The following is a 15,247-nucleotide window of genomic DNA, read 5'->3' as shown; positions in this document are numbered from 1 at the left end:
GTATTTGCGCCATTATTTAAAGGCCAAAAAAAATAAAAGCAGGTCTTAACCCATCTTGCTACATGGCTGCAATTGTTGTTGCTAGGAGGAGACACTACAGATTTCTTTGGAATGCCAGAGGAAGACGTTATCAATTGCCAAGCCATGTTAGCTTGTGTGTGTACGTGTTTGTCAGATTTCATGTAACAAGTTGCGCCTGTGTCAATCCGCACCTGATTAGCATCAGCTCTGCTTTTTTGTGACCCAAAGCTAATTTGCACTGCTTTTGGTAGATTACATTGGACATTATGTAAATGGTTTGACTGCACTGCTGTTCTCGACAATGTATCTTTGTAAAAGTGGGATTTAACACTTACTAGCATGAAGAACAAATATACACAGACTGTGCATAAAGATTGATTTAACACTCTCTTCGATACACAAACATATACACTGTGTAAGTTTTTGTTTTTTATAGATTGCAAGAATGTAATTTTTTTTCAAATATCCACATGATTATCAAATCATTTGAACAAACTGAGTCAATGATTCAATGACCCATTCATAGGCCCTGTTTATACCTGGTATTAAGATGTATTTTGGTTGATTGGATCGAGCGGACAAGGCTAAATACAGGTATATACAGGGTGTAAAACATTTTGAGCTTGTTCACTATCGAGCTTCATTTTGAGATTGACCTAATGAGTACACATTTTAGGAAGAGCTCTAGCCAGACGGGATTTAAACTTTGTCAGCCGAAGACCCAAGTTTAGTTCGAAGATGAAAAATGTACCAAGCACAATGTTCTCTCACCATTCCTGATTTCAAACACACACTAAGCGTTAAAGGGATAGTTCACCCAAAAATGAAATTTTTATGTTTATCTGCTTACCCCCAGGGCATCCAAGATGTAGAGGACTTTATTTCTTCAGTCGAACGCAAATTATGATTTTTAACTGCAACTGCTGCCGTCTGTCAGTCAAATAATAGCAGTGATTGGGAACTTGAACAATAAGAGTCGAAAAAACTTCCATAGACAAATCCAAATTAAACCCTGCGGGTCGTGACGGCACATTGATGTCCTAAGACACGAAACGATCGGTTTGTGCGAGAAACCGAACAGTATTTATATAATTTTTTACCTCTAATACACCACTATGTCCAACTTCGTTCAACTTCCGGTTAGCGAGATCTGATCACGCTCTGACAACGGAAGTGATGTCTCGCGCTCATTGAAGTATATGGGCGATAGATCACTTCCGTCACCAGAGCGCGTTTTTTGACCTCACTAACAGGAAGCTGAACGAAGTTGGACATAGTGGTGTATTAGAGGTAAAAATGATATAAATAATGTTCGGTTTCTCGCACAAACCGATCGTTTCGTGTCTTAGGACATTAATGTGTCGTCACGAGCCGCAGGTTTTAATTTTGTCTAAGCAAATTTTATTTACTGTTATAGTTGAAGTTCCCATCTACTGCTATTATTTGACTGACATACGGCAGCGGTTGCAGTTAAAAATCATAATTTGCGTTCAACTGAAGAAAAAAAGTCACCTACATCTTGGATGCACTGGGGGTAAGCAGATAAACATCAAATTTTCATTTTTGGGTGAACTATCCCTTTAAGCTGGTCTTGCGTCGGGCAGAGCTGAAACGAAAGCTCTCTGTATGTTTTTTTTTTTTTCTGTTGTCTCTGGATGCATGATGTAAACGTATATGTAAGATGCACAAAATTATTTCATCCATTAAATCGAAAGATCAGAAAAAAAAACAAAAAACCAAAAAAAAAACCATACATTTACCCACCCATAGACCCTCCCCTCAAAGAAATCAGGACCGAAGTGGTTAAAAGTCGACACAAGAGACAGATTAAAACACCAGGTGTAAAAGGGAATGTGTCTCCTTCGTCTACTTGTGATCCCATCGAACATAATGCATCTTAATACTAAGTGGAAAAAGGACCAAAAATACAGCCACTTGCTTAGTTTCTGAATTAATGAATGAATGACTCAATGACTCACTCACTAAGACAGTGACTTGCGCCACCTACTGGTGGTTTTAGTTTAATATTTAAAAGCGTCACTTTGTTTTTACCATCAATACATATTTCTCTATTGAACATTTTTTAGTTAAAATTTATAAATGTAAAAAGAAAATGCACTGGAAAATCAATTTAAGGTGGGAAAATATAGTCCCTTCATGGAAAAGGTGGAAGAGAGGGGGTCCACAGAAGGATGTTAAATCTAAAATGTTTAGGAACCACTGGTCTACAGGAATGCAAGCGACACAGCATCTCACTTGTATTGAACTCAAAGCATTCCATTAATACCCATGATGCACTGCACATTTGCGGTTATCACAGATTTCTGCAGACATTTTCTACAAAGAGCAAAGGGCTGAGGAAAATGTCCTCAGAAAAGAAGACAATGCGTTTCAGTGCATTGACGTGAATGTGAATTGTCCTTTGAAAATGCCAGCCGCATCTGTTTGTGCTGAATAATAATGACTGCTAAATGACAGTGATTATCGTTCCTTTTATCCTTCAACGCGCTCTTCTGAGAACACTTCAATCAGAGGAAGAGAAAATATGACAAATCAAGAAAGTAGCCATTGTTATGCATCATAAAGCACTGTAAGGCCACACAAAACAGAAGCTAGTCTATTATAGAGTTTGGGCTCAGCACATTACCGACTTTTTCTCTACAGGGGCATTAGTGTTTATGTGCATTAAATCAGCCTAATTATGTTAAGGTTTTAATAGAATGACTTTACGGCTGCTGAGGCAGAGTAATTTTATAGGAGGCAGCATTAAAATCACTCAGACACACTCAGACTAAGTGAAAGATAGAGTGCTGAGATACACTACGCTTATAGTTCATCTGTTTAACTGGAGGCTGAATTCACATCGCCCGTATGAGCACTACGGCTCAATGCGTCAGATCACCTGTGTCCACCACTAAGTCTGACAGCTGTTACACAATATATGTTGTGTTTAGTTTGCAGGGCTGAACTCTCTCCAGGCCTGTTGGTTTAGAATAACGCACCCTTAACAGCTTCCTTGAGCATTGCATCAGACTTCCTCTGGTTGAAGGAGTCCTTATTGCTTCTTTAGACCACACTCTAGCAGAGACATTGCCAGTAGCTCTGATATCAATACACTAACACAACATACTGTGTGCGGTCTAGCAATTGGGGCTTTCTGATGAGAGGCTAATCCGTCTTTTTTGCTGTGGTTTTTGTATGTGTGTTTGTGGACCTTGGAAACAGGAAACAACAGGGGGAGGTGCTGATGTGAGAAGGACAGAGAAACATCTGCTGCTCGGTTTCACGACTGCTGACTGCCTTTGGTGATGTTTGGACTTGGACACATGTAAAATTACTCTGAATGACATTTGTATATGACATTAAGGGATGACATTTGATTTTTTTTTTTTTTTGGAATACACTGACATTAAAATAAAATTCTGGCGAATAGCAAAAAACGTATAATTATTGCAGTAATAGTTATTATACTACTTTGTCTAATTTTTGACAATTTGGCAACCCCTATTTTATTTTTAAAACCTGATTTGTGTTATTTCCTAGCAAAAAAAAATAAATAAATAAATAAAATAAGAAAAGTAAAACAATAAATGGAGGGAAAAAGAACAAAACAATAAAACACAAAACAAAATAATAAAACACACACACACACACACACACACACACACACACACACACACACACACACACACACACACACACACACACACACACACACACACACACACACACACACACACACACACACACACACACACACACACACACCACACAATAAATACTAATAAGTAAATATATAATACATAAATAAATAAACAAACTTCTGGCCAATACCTATAACCTTACAATTGTTACAATAATAGATATATTATTGTGTCTATTTTTTTTTACATTTTAGTAACTCTTATTGTAGTTTTGAAACTTGATTTGTGTGATTTCCTAGCATACAATTAACAAAAAAAAGAAAAAAAAAGAAAATAATAAATGAGAAAATACACCAAAAAACAATAAAACACCACACACTAAATAAATAAATAAATAAATAAATAAATAAATAAATAAATAAATAAATAAATAAATAAATAAATAAATAAATAAATAAATAAATAAATAAATAAATAAATAAATAAATAAATTCTGGCCAATACCGATAAGCTTATAATTATTACAATAATAGTTATTATAATATTTTGTCGTATTTTTTACATTTTAGCAACTCTTATTTTAGTTTTGAAACTTGATTTGTGTGATTTCCTAATATACAATTAACCAAAAAGAAAAAAAAAAGAAAATAATAAAATGAGAAAATACACCAAAACACAATAAAACACCACACACTAAATAAATAAATAAATAAATAAATAAATAAATAAATAAATAAATAAATAAATAAATAAATAAATAAATAAATAAATAAATAAATAAATAAATAAATAAATAAATAAATAAATTCTGGCCAATACCGATAAGCTTATAATTATTACAATAATAGTTATTATAATATTTTGTCGTATTTTTTACATTTTAGCAACTCTTATTTTAGTTTTGAAACTTGATTTGTGTGATTTCCTAATATACAATTAACCAAAAAGAAAAAAAAAAGAAAATAATAAAATGAGAAAATACACCAAAACACAATAAAACACCACACACTAAATAAATAAATAAATAAATAAATAAATAAATAAATAAATAAATAAATAAATAAATAAATAAATTCTGGCCAATACCGATAAGCTTATAATTATTACAATAATAGTTATTATACTATTTTTTTTTTTTTTTTTTTATTGACATTTTGGGTAACTTATTTTAGTTACCTGATTTGTGTGATTTCTTAGCAAAAAAAAAACAAAACAATAAAACACACACAATCAAAAAAAAAAAAAAAAAAAAAAAACTAAACAAAACAAATTAAACAAAAAGCAAAACAAAAGAATTAATCAAAACAAAACACATTTCTGGCCTATAAACTTGTTACACTAATAGTTATTATACTATTGTCTTATTTTTAACATTTTAGCAACTCTTATTTTAGTTTTAAATCCTGATTTGTGTGATTTCCTAGCATACTATTAACCAAAAAATAAAATAAATGAAAAAAAAAAACACACCAAAACACAAAACATAACATAACACAAAATACACAACACAATAAAACACTGCACAAACCAATAAAACACAAATACAAAATAATTTAAAAAAACCAAACAAAAAAAAACACAAAACTCTGGACAATACCGATAAGATTATAACTATTACAATAATAGTTATTGTACCATGTTGTCTTTGTGTGTGTGTGTGTGTGTGCGTGCATGCGCGTCATTTTTGCAACTCTTATTTTAGTTTTAAAACCCGATTTGTGTGATTTGCTAGCACACAATTAACCAAAAATAAAAAAGAAAATAAATTAAAAAAAACCCACCAAAACACAAAAAAACCCCACAGTAAAACAGAACACAAAACGAAATGAAACAAAACACAACAAAACACTAAACAACAAAACAAAATAAAAAATAAATAAAATTAATTTAAACAAAAAACAAACAAACAGTCCATCACCAATTAAAGCAGAGCTGGACTAGAAGTGTGAGCTCCTGTACCTGTGGCTGAGCTGCGACCCCCGTAAGCTGGACATGGTATCTTCCAGGTTCTGCCGGAGGTCGAGGACATTCTGAACGGTGCGTTTCCTCTGGGACTCAGGATCTGCAGAAAAGAGCAGGGAGGAGAGGATGAGCGGCCGGTTAATGCAGGCATTTAGCAGTGATGTGGCCATGCATACACAAACACACCCATGTGCATTAAGATTTACTGCTTCGTGGAGAACGGCCAACAGAAACATTAGAGTAGATCTATGCATGATATCGAGTCATGTTCTCCCGATCCACTCACACGTACAGTATCTCAGTTTTCAGGAACAACACACAAACGGCTTTCTCTCACACTGTAAGAGTGCAGAGCAACAGAGCAGTGGAATATGACGATTCAGCAAGCGGGCAGCTTTTCAGGCAGTACTCGAATGAATTAAACATTACATTTCCAGTCTGCCAAGATGCCAAAAGCACTTTGAGCTACTGTACTAGCAAGCTCACTTAAACAGGACATTAGTATTTATATAAAAGGTCTCCTTTCAATTTAATTGCTTTCTTTATTTAGGCAAATGTGCTTATACAGATTTATTTGACATTGAAGCTGTAAAACTGAGGGGAAATGCATCATACGTCTTAACTCGACACATGTTGAGGAGGACTGTTTTAAAACTGCTGACAGTAAAAGTGCTGTATTTCGTCTAATCAGCCTCCTACCCTAAAAAAACAGTGCTGTTCTAGTGTCAGATCATAAAACCACATAGCAAAGGATTACAAAGAGGTTCCCCTCTGTCTATCAGTTCATCAGTTTGGCTTCATACAAACAGACTCGAATGAAATAAAATACTAGCATATTACTTATCACATACTGCCTATAATTTATGTTAAAATTATGTGAAACAGAATGAAATATGTAATGATAAATGTTTTATACATTAGCATGCTATATTGTTGTCAAATGACTCATTATGTATAATCTGGCAAGTCCACTCATCATTTTGGAATTACAAATGGCATTGTCTTAAAGGGGTCCCCGATTATGATTTCACATTTTTAACATTAGTTAATGTATAATGTTGCTGTTTGAGCATAAACAACATCTGCAAAGTTACGATGCTCAAAGTTCAATGCAAAGGGAGATATTTCCTTGTAAAGAATTCTCTGATTCAGGACTACAACAAACGGCTGGTAGGGACTACAACAAGCTTCTTCCGAGTTAGTGACATCACTAACCCTAAAATTTACATTTGCTCCCGGGAACACAGAACAAGTGGTTGAGGCCATGTTGGGCTGCTTTAGAGAAAAGGAAGAGTTGTTGTAGTAGAGTGTTGTTACCATACCGTCATTTTACGCTGAACTGCTTCACAAACTAGTAAATTCAATGCTGGATTTGCACAAAAGATTAACATGACGGCACATGCTAGTTGACGAGTTGAATCAACTCCACAGCAAATAAATTTATCCAATAACCATTCAGAAATGTCCAGTTGCATTCTAAAAGTTGTAACTTCTTCCCGAGTCTCTCCATCAGTGTCCAACTTTGGTTTGAACAATGTAAGGCTGAACACCGTTACTGAAAATCATAATTTTGGCTGCGTGAGATTCTCCAGCTTTGTTGTTGAGCAACTGAAGTGGACTCTTCTGGAAATGGGGCTGGGAGCAGCAGCTCATTTGAATTTAAAGGGATGCACACAAAAAAATGGCGTGTTTTTGCTCACACTCAAAGAGGGGCAAATTTGACAAGCTATAATAAATTATCTTGTTGAAGGAACATTATAGGTCCACTTTAATTTTCGACCAGTCAAACAATGAGAAAAAAAAGATTTTTTAAAAATGCAGATTGTATTGCTAATATTTAGTGCATTGCATTGTGGTATAAAGCTACAATATAGTAGTCAAAATTTGAAGTGAAACAAAAAAGGTAATCAAAGTCGTCCTAAGAACTAAGTTGTCTTAAGAAGAAGGTTTTAGGACAACTTTTATGAAAGGTTTTGATCCACTTAAAATGTTGACTACTGTATATAGAGTGAAATGTATATATATATTAGAATAGAATGAACAATATAGAATATAGAGCATGATCTATGCATTTCCACATGATACTAACAATAAACTATGCTTCTGACCACAGGTGGAGAACTGTATCCAACCACACAAATCTGTGATGTTGTTTGCAAATGTTCATTAAAAATTATGGTGTCAGGAAACACAAAATCATATTAGTAATGATGGAACTTGCAACTATAGTTGTCTAATGATGCTTTGGGCAAATGTACCCCATTGGAACTAGAGATGCACCAAAATTTTGGAAACAGAAAATATTCTGCCAAAATAGCCACACAAACAGGAAAAAAAAAAAAAAAAAAGTTTTTACCAAAATGGTTTGCCGAAATTATTAACATAGTTAGCGCTTCTCTGATGACACATTTTAACATTGTCAGTGTCTATTTCATGCACACAATGTGGATACATGTCAGCAGTGTGGACGGACCTCACCTTGACCAAAAATTATGCTAGAGTGTGACGTGTATGTTCAGTTTGGTCTCTGTTTTCTCTGTTCCTGTTTGCCTGAGCTAGTTAGTTTCCCTGGCTGTTAGTTTCCACACACCTGTTTCTGTTCTCCTTGATTATGTTCCCTGTGTATTTAAGCCTTGATTTCTTTCTGTTTAGTGTCCAGTATTGTCTAAGTAAACGTGGTTGTGTTATTTATCTGCGATCTCTTGAATGTTCCTCGTTTATTAAAGACTGTTTTTGTTCTTTATTTCTTTTGCCGTGCGCTTCATTACAGCCACCCGTGACAGAGCTGCAATTGGTAAAATTAGTTTGGCTGAAATATCGAGAGGAGGCTCATTGCCAAAGAACTTTACTACGACTCGTTTATCACCTGAGAGCTACATCATTAATTGGAATTACTTTATGCACAATACTCATCCAACAGCTCGATAATTTGGTGGAATTAATCTCTACCTATCCCTGCCACCTCACATCCCACCCAAAACCTCATCACTCACACCATCTTGTATGTTTCCCCTGGGGTGTGTTAATCCTGAAGCTTGACCAGTCAGCACAGCAGGACCCCATGCCAAACCCTCTGTAATGACATCCAGACTGGCATTACTCAAAGTCCTAGTCTTAATTCACTTTAATCTCCACCATAGAAAAATGATTGTGTGTGTTTGTGAGGGTGTGTGTAGTGGATCAGTACAACACATGGAGGTGGCCCATGGCTTTGTAATGAAAATGGAGAACCCCCAATGCGGCCTCCTGTGGAGTGTCTCTTCATTCAGCCATAATCTCATACAATTAGACTCATGAAATACAATGAGTACCCCAGAGTGGTTCAAATGGGCTGCTCTGCAAGTGATGATGGTGGTTTGGTTTAAAGCTAGTTTGGCTTGTACTACACATAACTGAGGCCCTCTGTTGTATGTTGGTCATACAGTCATGTTATGCTTTGCTCCATCTCAAACATATTGAATACCAATGATGAAGGCTTCTCTACGTAATAGTGCATATATGGCGACCTGACCTGACTTTCTTGAGCATCAACTCATATTAGAATGATTTCTGAAGGATCACGTGACACTGAAGGCTGGAGTAATGATGCTGAAAAATCAGATTTGCATCACAGTAATAAATAACATTTTAAATGTCACAATATTACCGTTTTTACTGTATTTTTGATCAAATAAATGCAGTCTTGGTGAGCATAAAATATGACTTTATAATGACTTTGTTCAAAAACAATCTCATGGTGTAAATCAAACATACAGAAAAAACAGCAATACTGTGAAATATTATTACAATTTTAAATAATGGTATTCTATTATATTCTTTAAAATATAATGTATTTCTGTGATGCAAAGTGTCTGAACAATTATGTTACCTCTATGGCATTTCATATAGGCTTTTAGCTTAAAAGCATGCACATTTGGAGAAATATTGATGGATTCTCATATGTTTGTCAATTTTCTATACAGAAGAGTAATATTTATTCAGGATTTATTGTCATTACTATGAGTGCTGGATACTGTGTTTTCAATTCATACTTGCAGCCGGAGGGCGCTCTGTACACCTTTAGTCCACAAATGCCTGAGCACTAAAGAAGAATAGGCAATCCAGGAACTAACAGAGAACACTTTTCAAGACAATAAATACACGATTGAGACGATGAATGCATGTATTGACTGAATTTGCATCTGAATAGCACTCGCTCCGTGGGCGTGGCCGCATTAGCGGATAATAAGCTGAATCACGGATTTCTGACATGGCTCTCTTTTCATACAGATTACATAAACATATAATGTTTGTTTTCAATTTGACTTACATGATTTAAAACCTGACATTTCAACGTTTCTTTAGACATAAGTCTAAATTTTTTTGTGATTAGTATTCACTAAGTTACAGTGCATTTTCTGAGAACTATCAGATTGGACTTCCTTCAGAGGGAGACGAGAGTTTTTTTACTGTGAGTGTACACAAATAAAAGAAGATTTTCCACAGATTAAAATGGTGTATAACTCTTAATTGTATGTGCAACATTAACAGAGTATTTTGAGTCTCTTTCACACTGGTAAGAAAAAAAACCGCGGTGGTCTCGCCGACAATACCCTCAGACCTCAGAGTGTTAAAAGATTTTACTGAACCCAAACTTTTGATTGGTAGGGTATATAACAGCTACAGAAATAATTTATGATTCAGTTTAAGGTTAGTGACAATTTATAAGTTAATATGACAGATTACGGAGCCAATTTAATGACTTCAATATTTTTTTTTTTTTTTAAATACATAGGAATGTACTGATGTCGGAGCATGATCCAACATACTAAGATGTGATGCTCATGTGGGAAACACAAGTTCAAGTTTGGCTTTTTATTTCCAGAGCCTCTTGTCCAATATTCTACCCATTATTTTCTGTCTTCTCTAATATCTGTATTAATATAACAGTCAGACAAAATTGACATTGATATTTAGTGATAATCTCCTATCCCAGTTTAAAATGCAGAGAAAATATCACAGTTTGATTCCCCTGAAAAGTAAAACATTGGTGTGTTTGGGTCAACCAATAATGCAAGTTTGGAGCGGGGTTACCTGTTTGGCTAACCAATGACAGCTGGAAAAATTAAAAAACAAACAAACGAACAAAAAAAACTGGAAAACGTTATTTTATGCCATTCCTTTGGATATAACTTACATCACATTTAATTTAACATTCTTGTGTCATAAAAGCAAAGATGAGTAGAATTCAGAGCAGGCTGACCACCCCACCACCACCACACCTGATGGTGTCTGCAACAGTCCGTGTCTGAAAGGACCATTAACTCTGTGTGATAGCACATAGCATTAAGCTGTGAGAGGGTAATTACCAGAAAATGGACAGATTTGAGAGAACATGTTGCAGTCATTGGACCTATTACCCAGAAAACCTGCATAGCGGATTTGCTCCCATTCACTAATGGATTCAGTATTGAAATCTGCAGCAGATGAGCATGCGTTTCGAAGAATTATGTGTAGTTCAATGTACAAAACAACATTTGTAACCATAGCCACTGAGTTTCGTCTCAGTAATATGACATTGTGCATGCATTGTTCCAGTTGCCAGTGGATACATGTGATTTGTGCTCTGGTGTAACGAAAGGAGACTGAGAAGATCATCACACTTCCACCCCCACGCCCCCAGACCCCTGTGGATCAGACCAGCTGGCCAGTGCTGGAATGACCTATGCAGAAAGAGAGAGAGGTCATGAACCTATGAGGTGTCCATCACCCTGATGGTTGTAGTGTAAGCACAGCCAGTCTGACAACACCGCTCAGTGCTGCAGTGATTGTGAGAAACATGCTCACAAAAACATATCACATTGATTTCACCATTAAGGGGTGTGACATATAAGAACTATTGATTTCAGTGGCTTTGGGAATTAGCTCAATACTGAGATGATGGAACCACTGAACGCAGCACCATGTGCCAATCAAAGTGGTCAAGCTGTTCAGATGTGAAAGGTTATCTCCAGTGGCAACCTGAGGGGGAGCCAGAAAAATATGAATCCAATAATTTGTGGTTCCTAACTTGCTTAGAGGTAGAACAAACCCTTCATAACTCAAACCACGAGTGATGTGTGCTTTTACTTGTGATCAAATGTGCCAGAAATGGCAGAATGTCAAAAAACTTGGGATTGAAATCTTTTGACCTAGCAACCACTCCAATCAACTTGACAAGCACCACAACACCCTAGCAACCATCCAGAACATTCTAACAACCATGTAGCAACACCCTAGCAACCACCATAACACCACAACAGCTGCATGAACATATTAACAACCACCTAGCTATCATCATAACACCTTTGCATCAAACTAGCAACCACCCTGAACACCATCAACTGGCCTGGCAATCACTCTGAACATTCTAATAACCATGTAACAACACCAGACCCCATAGCAACTGAATATTAGCATCCTGGCAATCAGCCTGAACAGAATTAACAACCACATAGCAATCACACTGAACACCCTAGCAACCACCCTGAACACAATTGACTACCCTGGAAATCGTCCAGTACACTTTTAATGACCACATAACACCCTGGCAACCACCAGAGCACCATAACAACTGAACAGCAATGTCCAAGCAATCACCCTAAATACATACCTTAGCAACACCCTAACAACCATCATGAACATCACAGACTGGCAATCACCCAGAACACTCTAACAACCATGTAGCAACACCCTAGCAAACACCATAACACCACAACAGCTTTGCAACAAACTAGAAACCACCCTAAACACCATCAACTGGCAATCACCCTGAACACATTAACAACCACATAGCAACCACCAGAACAAATTTGCAACACCCAAGCGGCCACCACAGACTGGCCTGAAAAAAAAAACAACTCAGAACACTAATAACCATGTAGCAACACTTTAGTAACCACCAGAACACCATAGCAACATCCTGGTAACCATCCCAAACACACTAACAACGACTTGGAAGCCACTCAATACATCTTAGCAAAACACTAACAACCACACAGAATACCTTAGGAAATGCATAGCAATGCCTTGGCAACCACCCGACACACTCTGGAATCCTGGTGCAAAGTTTTGCACAACAAAACCCACATGTTTTTCAGAAAATGTATTCAATCGTATTCAAATTGCCTCGGATGACCACTGAAAAGATCAAACAGATGTAAATGTTCAGGATAGTTCAGACTCCCATTATTGCTTGGTTATCATGCCTGCTACCCTACACTAGATGGCACACATGCTTGGGCTCTTTCCTCTTCAGCTTGGCTGAATCGGTGCTTTGAAGACTGGCACTCCATCCAAAATGCCCAAGAGTCACATTCATTCACTGAGCAGTAGTAGTTAAAATCATATTAGACACACTTGAATCGACCACTCTAGGACAGTTCATTTCATTTGTGCTTGATTTAAATCCATACCTCTCTACATTTATCCTATTGAATGTACCAGCAGGGCAACCAAAACTAGCAACAGAAAAAAAAAAAAAAAAAAAAAAAATTGGGGGGTTTTGTAGCTTTTTCCAGTGTTAATTAGAGTATAATGAGCAGAATTTTTATTTATGTCTTAGAGGCATTTTCTCTGAGAGGGCAAGAAAAGCAGTGCTTCCTTTAAAATTTAGATGAGAAAATAATCAATAGTCGAAGAATATGTTGACGAGAAGGTAACTATATTAATAACAGCTGAATTGTTAGTAGTAACAATTTTACACTAAATATTTCCAAACACCACTGATCTCAATACTATGAAAGTTATGTTACATGGTCTTTTCACAGACTGTCTGTGCCAATAGAAGTAGCACGAGAAGCTCTGTAAAAATCCTCTTTGTCCATGTTCAGTCATGCAATCGGCTGCAATTACCTCTGATCTTTAGTCACATGACTTACAGTGCAGACTGAACAGCATTAAATAATTATTAATCATTTCTCACAAGCTTCAGCTTTAGCTGGTGCCCTTTCTTGATGCAAATGTCTGCTCTTGGATCCAAAACAGGGATCATAACATGCTACATCCTGAAACAAAAGACATCAGCCAGCGAAGAAGGAGGGGTCCTCCTCCCCAATCCCTCTGCTGCATCTAATCGATTCCACGCGGTTGTTAAGCACAGCTCTCGTTTATGGTAATTAAAGCCTCCCCACTACAGGGGTAAGGTTGAGAGAAAGGTCCAAGACCGTCAGACTTCCTGTTTTCCAAATCGGCCCGGGCCCAGAGGACCCAGCTGCAGCCGGGGTGAGGGAATGAGGAAATTAGGGATGCAAATTTCTCCCTCCGTCGCAAACACATTCTCAGGGGGAAAGCTAATGAATCAAGGCTAGCTGGTTAAATGCGGATGGGGGGGACTGCAGTACACCTGCCTCCCCCTTTTTACACCCTCATCTACTTGTGATGGGGCGCTAAGAGTTGAAAGCAGCCGCTACCAATTCAGATGTTCTCTTTTCTCTGCCTATTCAGGGGTACACAAGTTGATTCAAGACTGTCCGTGGAAAAGCAGAGACACTGGGAGAATTTTAATGATACATGCTTTGAAACAAAAAGTGGCATCAGGCCGATAAACAGAGAACCAACAGTAGCTTAGTTGGCGTGTTACAATGATATGCGGTGACGACAAAGCACTGGGAGAATGGAAGCTTCCAAAGGAATGGGAGGTCTCTACTGTATATTTAGCTCAAAAGAGAACACAATAAAAGAAAGGCTGTAAAGTGTGTTGCATTCTAATAGGAAACACTAAACCCACATAAAGAACTTGTCAAATGCTTGCACTGGCAAATTCACACCTCATTTGAAGGGGTTTAAACATGACTGTCTATCACAGGATGACAGATTAACAGTAATCCCATAATTACAGTTGGCGTAAAATTGGGATATATTGTGGCTCTAGAACTTGGACTTTGATTTCATGGTCTTTATTGTTTAGAAAAGTTTTGGGACATACAATAGATAACTGTCCAGCAGATAGCTAGATGCCATTTAAATACAGTTTCATGGTTTAATTACACCCTCAGTGTTGACAACAGTACCCTTTGAGAAGAAGATTCTACCGTTGAGGATGACCTCACACATTCAGTTAGATCAGATCATAGATCTTAATGAAAAGTGGCAAGTCATGCATGCTAACCCTAAAGACCACATCTTCTGAATCTGCTCCAAATCCATGAACCTATAGAGTCTCCCGAAGAGGTGAGAATCCAGGTGAGGGAATCAAAGTTCCAGTAACTGAAACATCCTGCAGAACCTCCAAGACATTGTTGCAGAGAGTCAAACCCAATATTACAACATTGTGAAGCATTTTCATCTCTGTCATCTACCAACTTAAAGTACCATCTAAACCCAAGGCTGCAATGCTGTCTCAACAGCTTAAAGACAGAGAGTCTTCCTAATGAGTAGCTGACGCATAGCCTGTCAATAGAGAAGCTAATAGGGTGTAGACAGATGCTTACTGGAACCATCGTTGGCCTTTCTGAGAATGCTGTGAGAGGAATAAGCGAAATGGACAAACTAAATGGACATTAGAGAGTGCTAACAGCTCTAAAGACAAGTTTTTGGCAGAAATACACCACTTTTCTAAGAGGTCTTGTCTGGAAAGTGAACAATGTGAAACAAAGCACAGC

At 36.9% G+C, this 15,247-nt stretch overlaps 1 protein-coding gene across 8 annotated transcripts in view; it reads right to left on the bottom strand.

Moving 5' to 3' along the window:
* The window catches only part of nav1a (neuron navigator 1a), a 210,735-nt gene that overhangs the window by 107,351 nt on the left and 88,137 nt on the right, over positions 1–15,247 (bottom strand). For all 8 annotated transcript variants that reach the window (XM_067371856.1, XM_067371858.1, XM_067371857.1 and 5 more), the window contains one exon: positions 5,625–5,727. In XM_067371856.1, coding sequence (XP_067227957.1) covers positions 5,625–5,727 — 103 coding nt within the window. The remainder of the gene's footprint in view (positions 1–5,624; positions 5,728–15,247) is intronic.

The sequence above is a fragment of the Chanodichthys erythropterus genome, chromosome 20, assembly GCF_024489055.1.
Source record: "Chanodichthys erythropterus isolate Z2021 chromosome 20, ASM2448905v1, whole genome shotgun sequence".
Taxonomy (NCBI): domain Eukaryota; kingdom Metazoa; phylum Chordata; class Actinopteri; order Cypriniformes; family Xenocyprididae; genus Chanodichthys; species Chanodichthys erythropterus.
The sequence above is the reverse complement of the archived record's forward strand: the minus strand, read 5'-3'. Positions and strand labels throughout refer to the sequence as shown.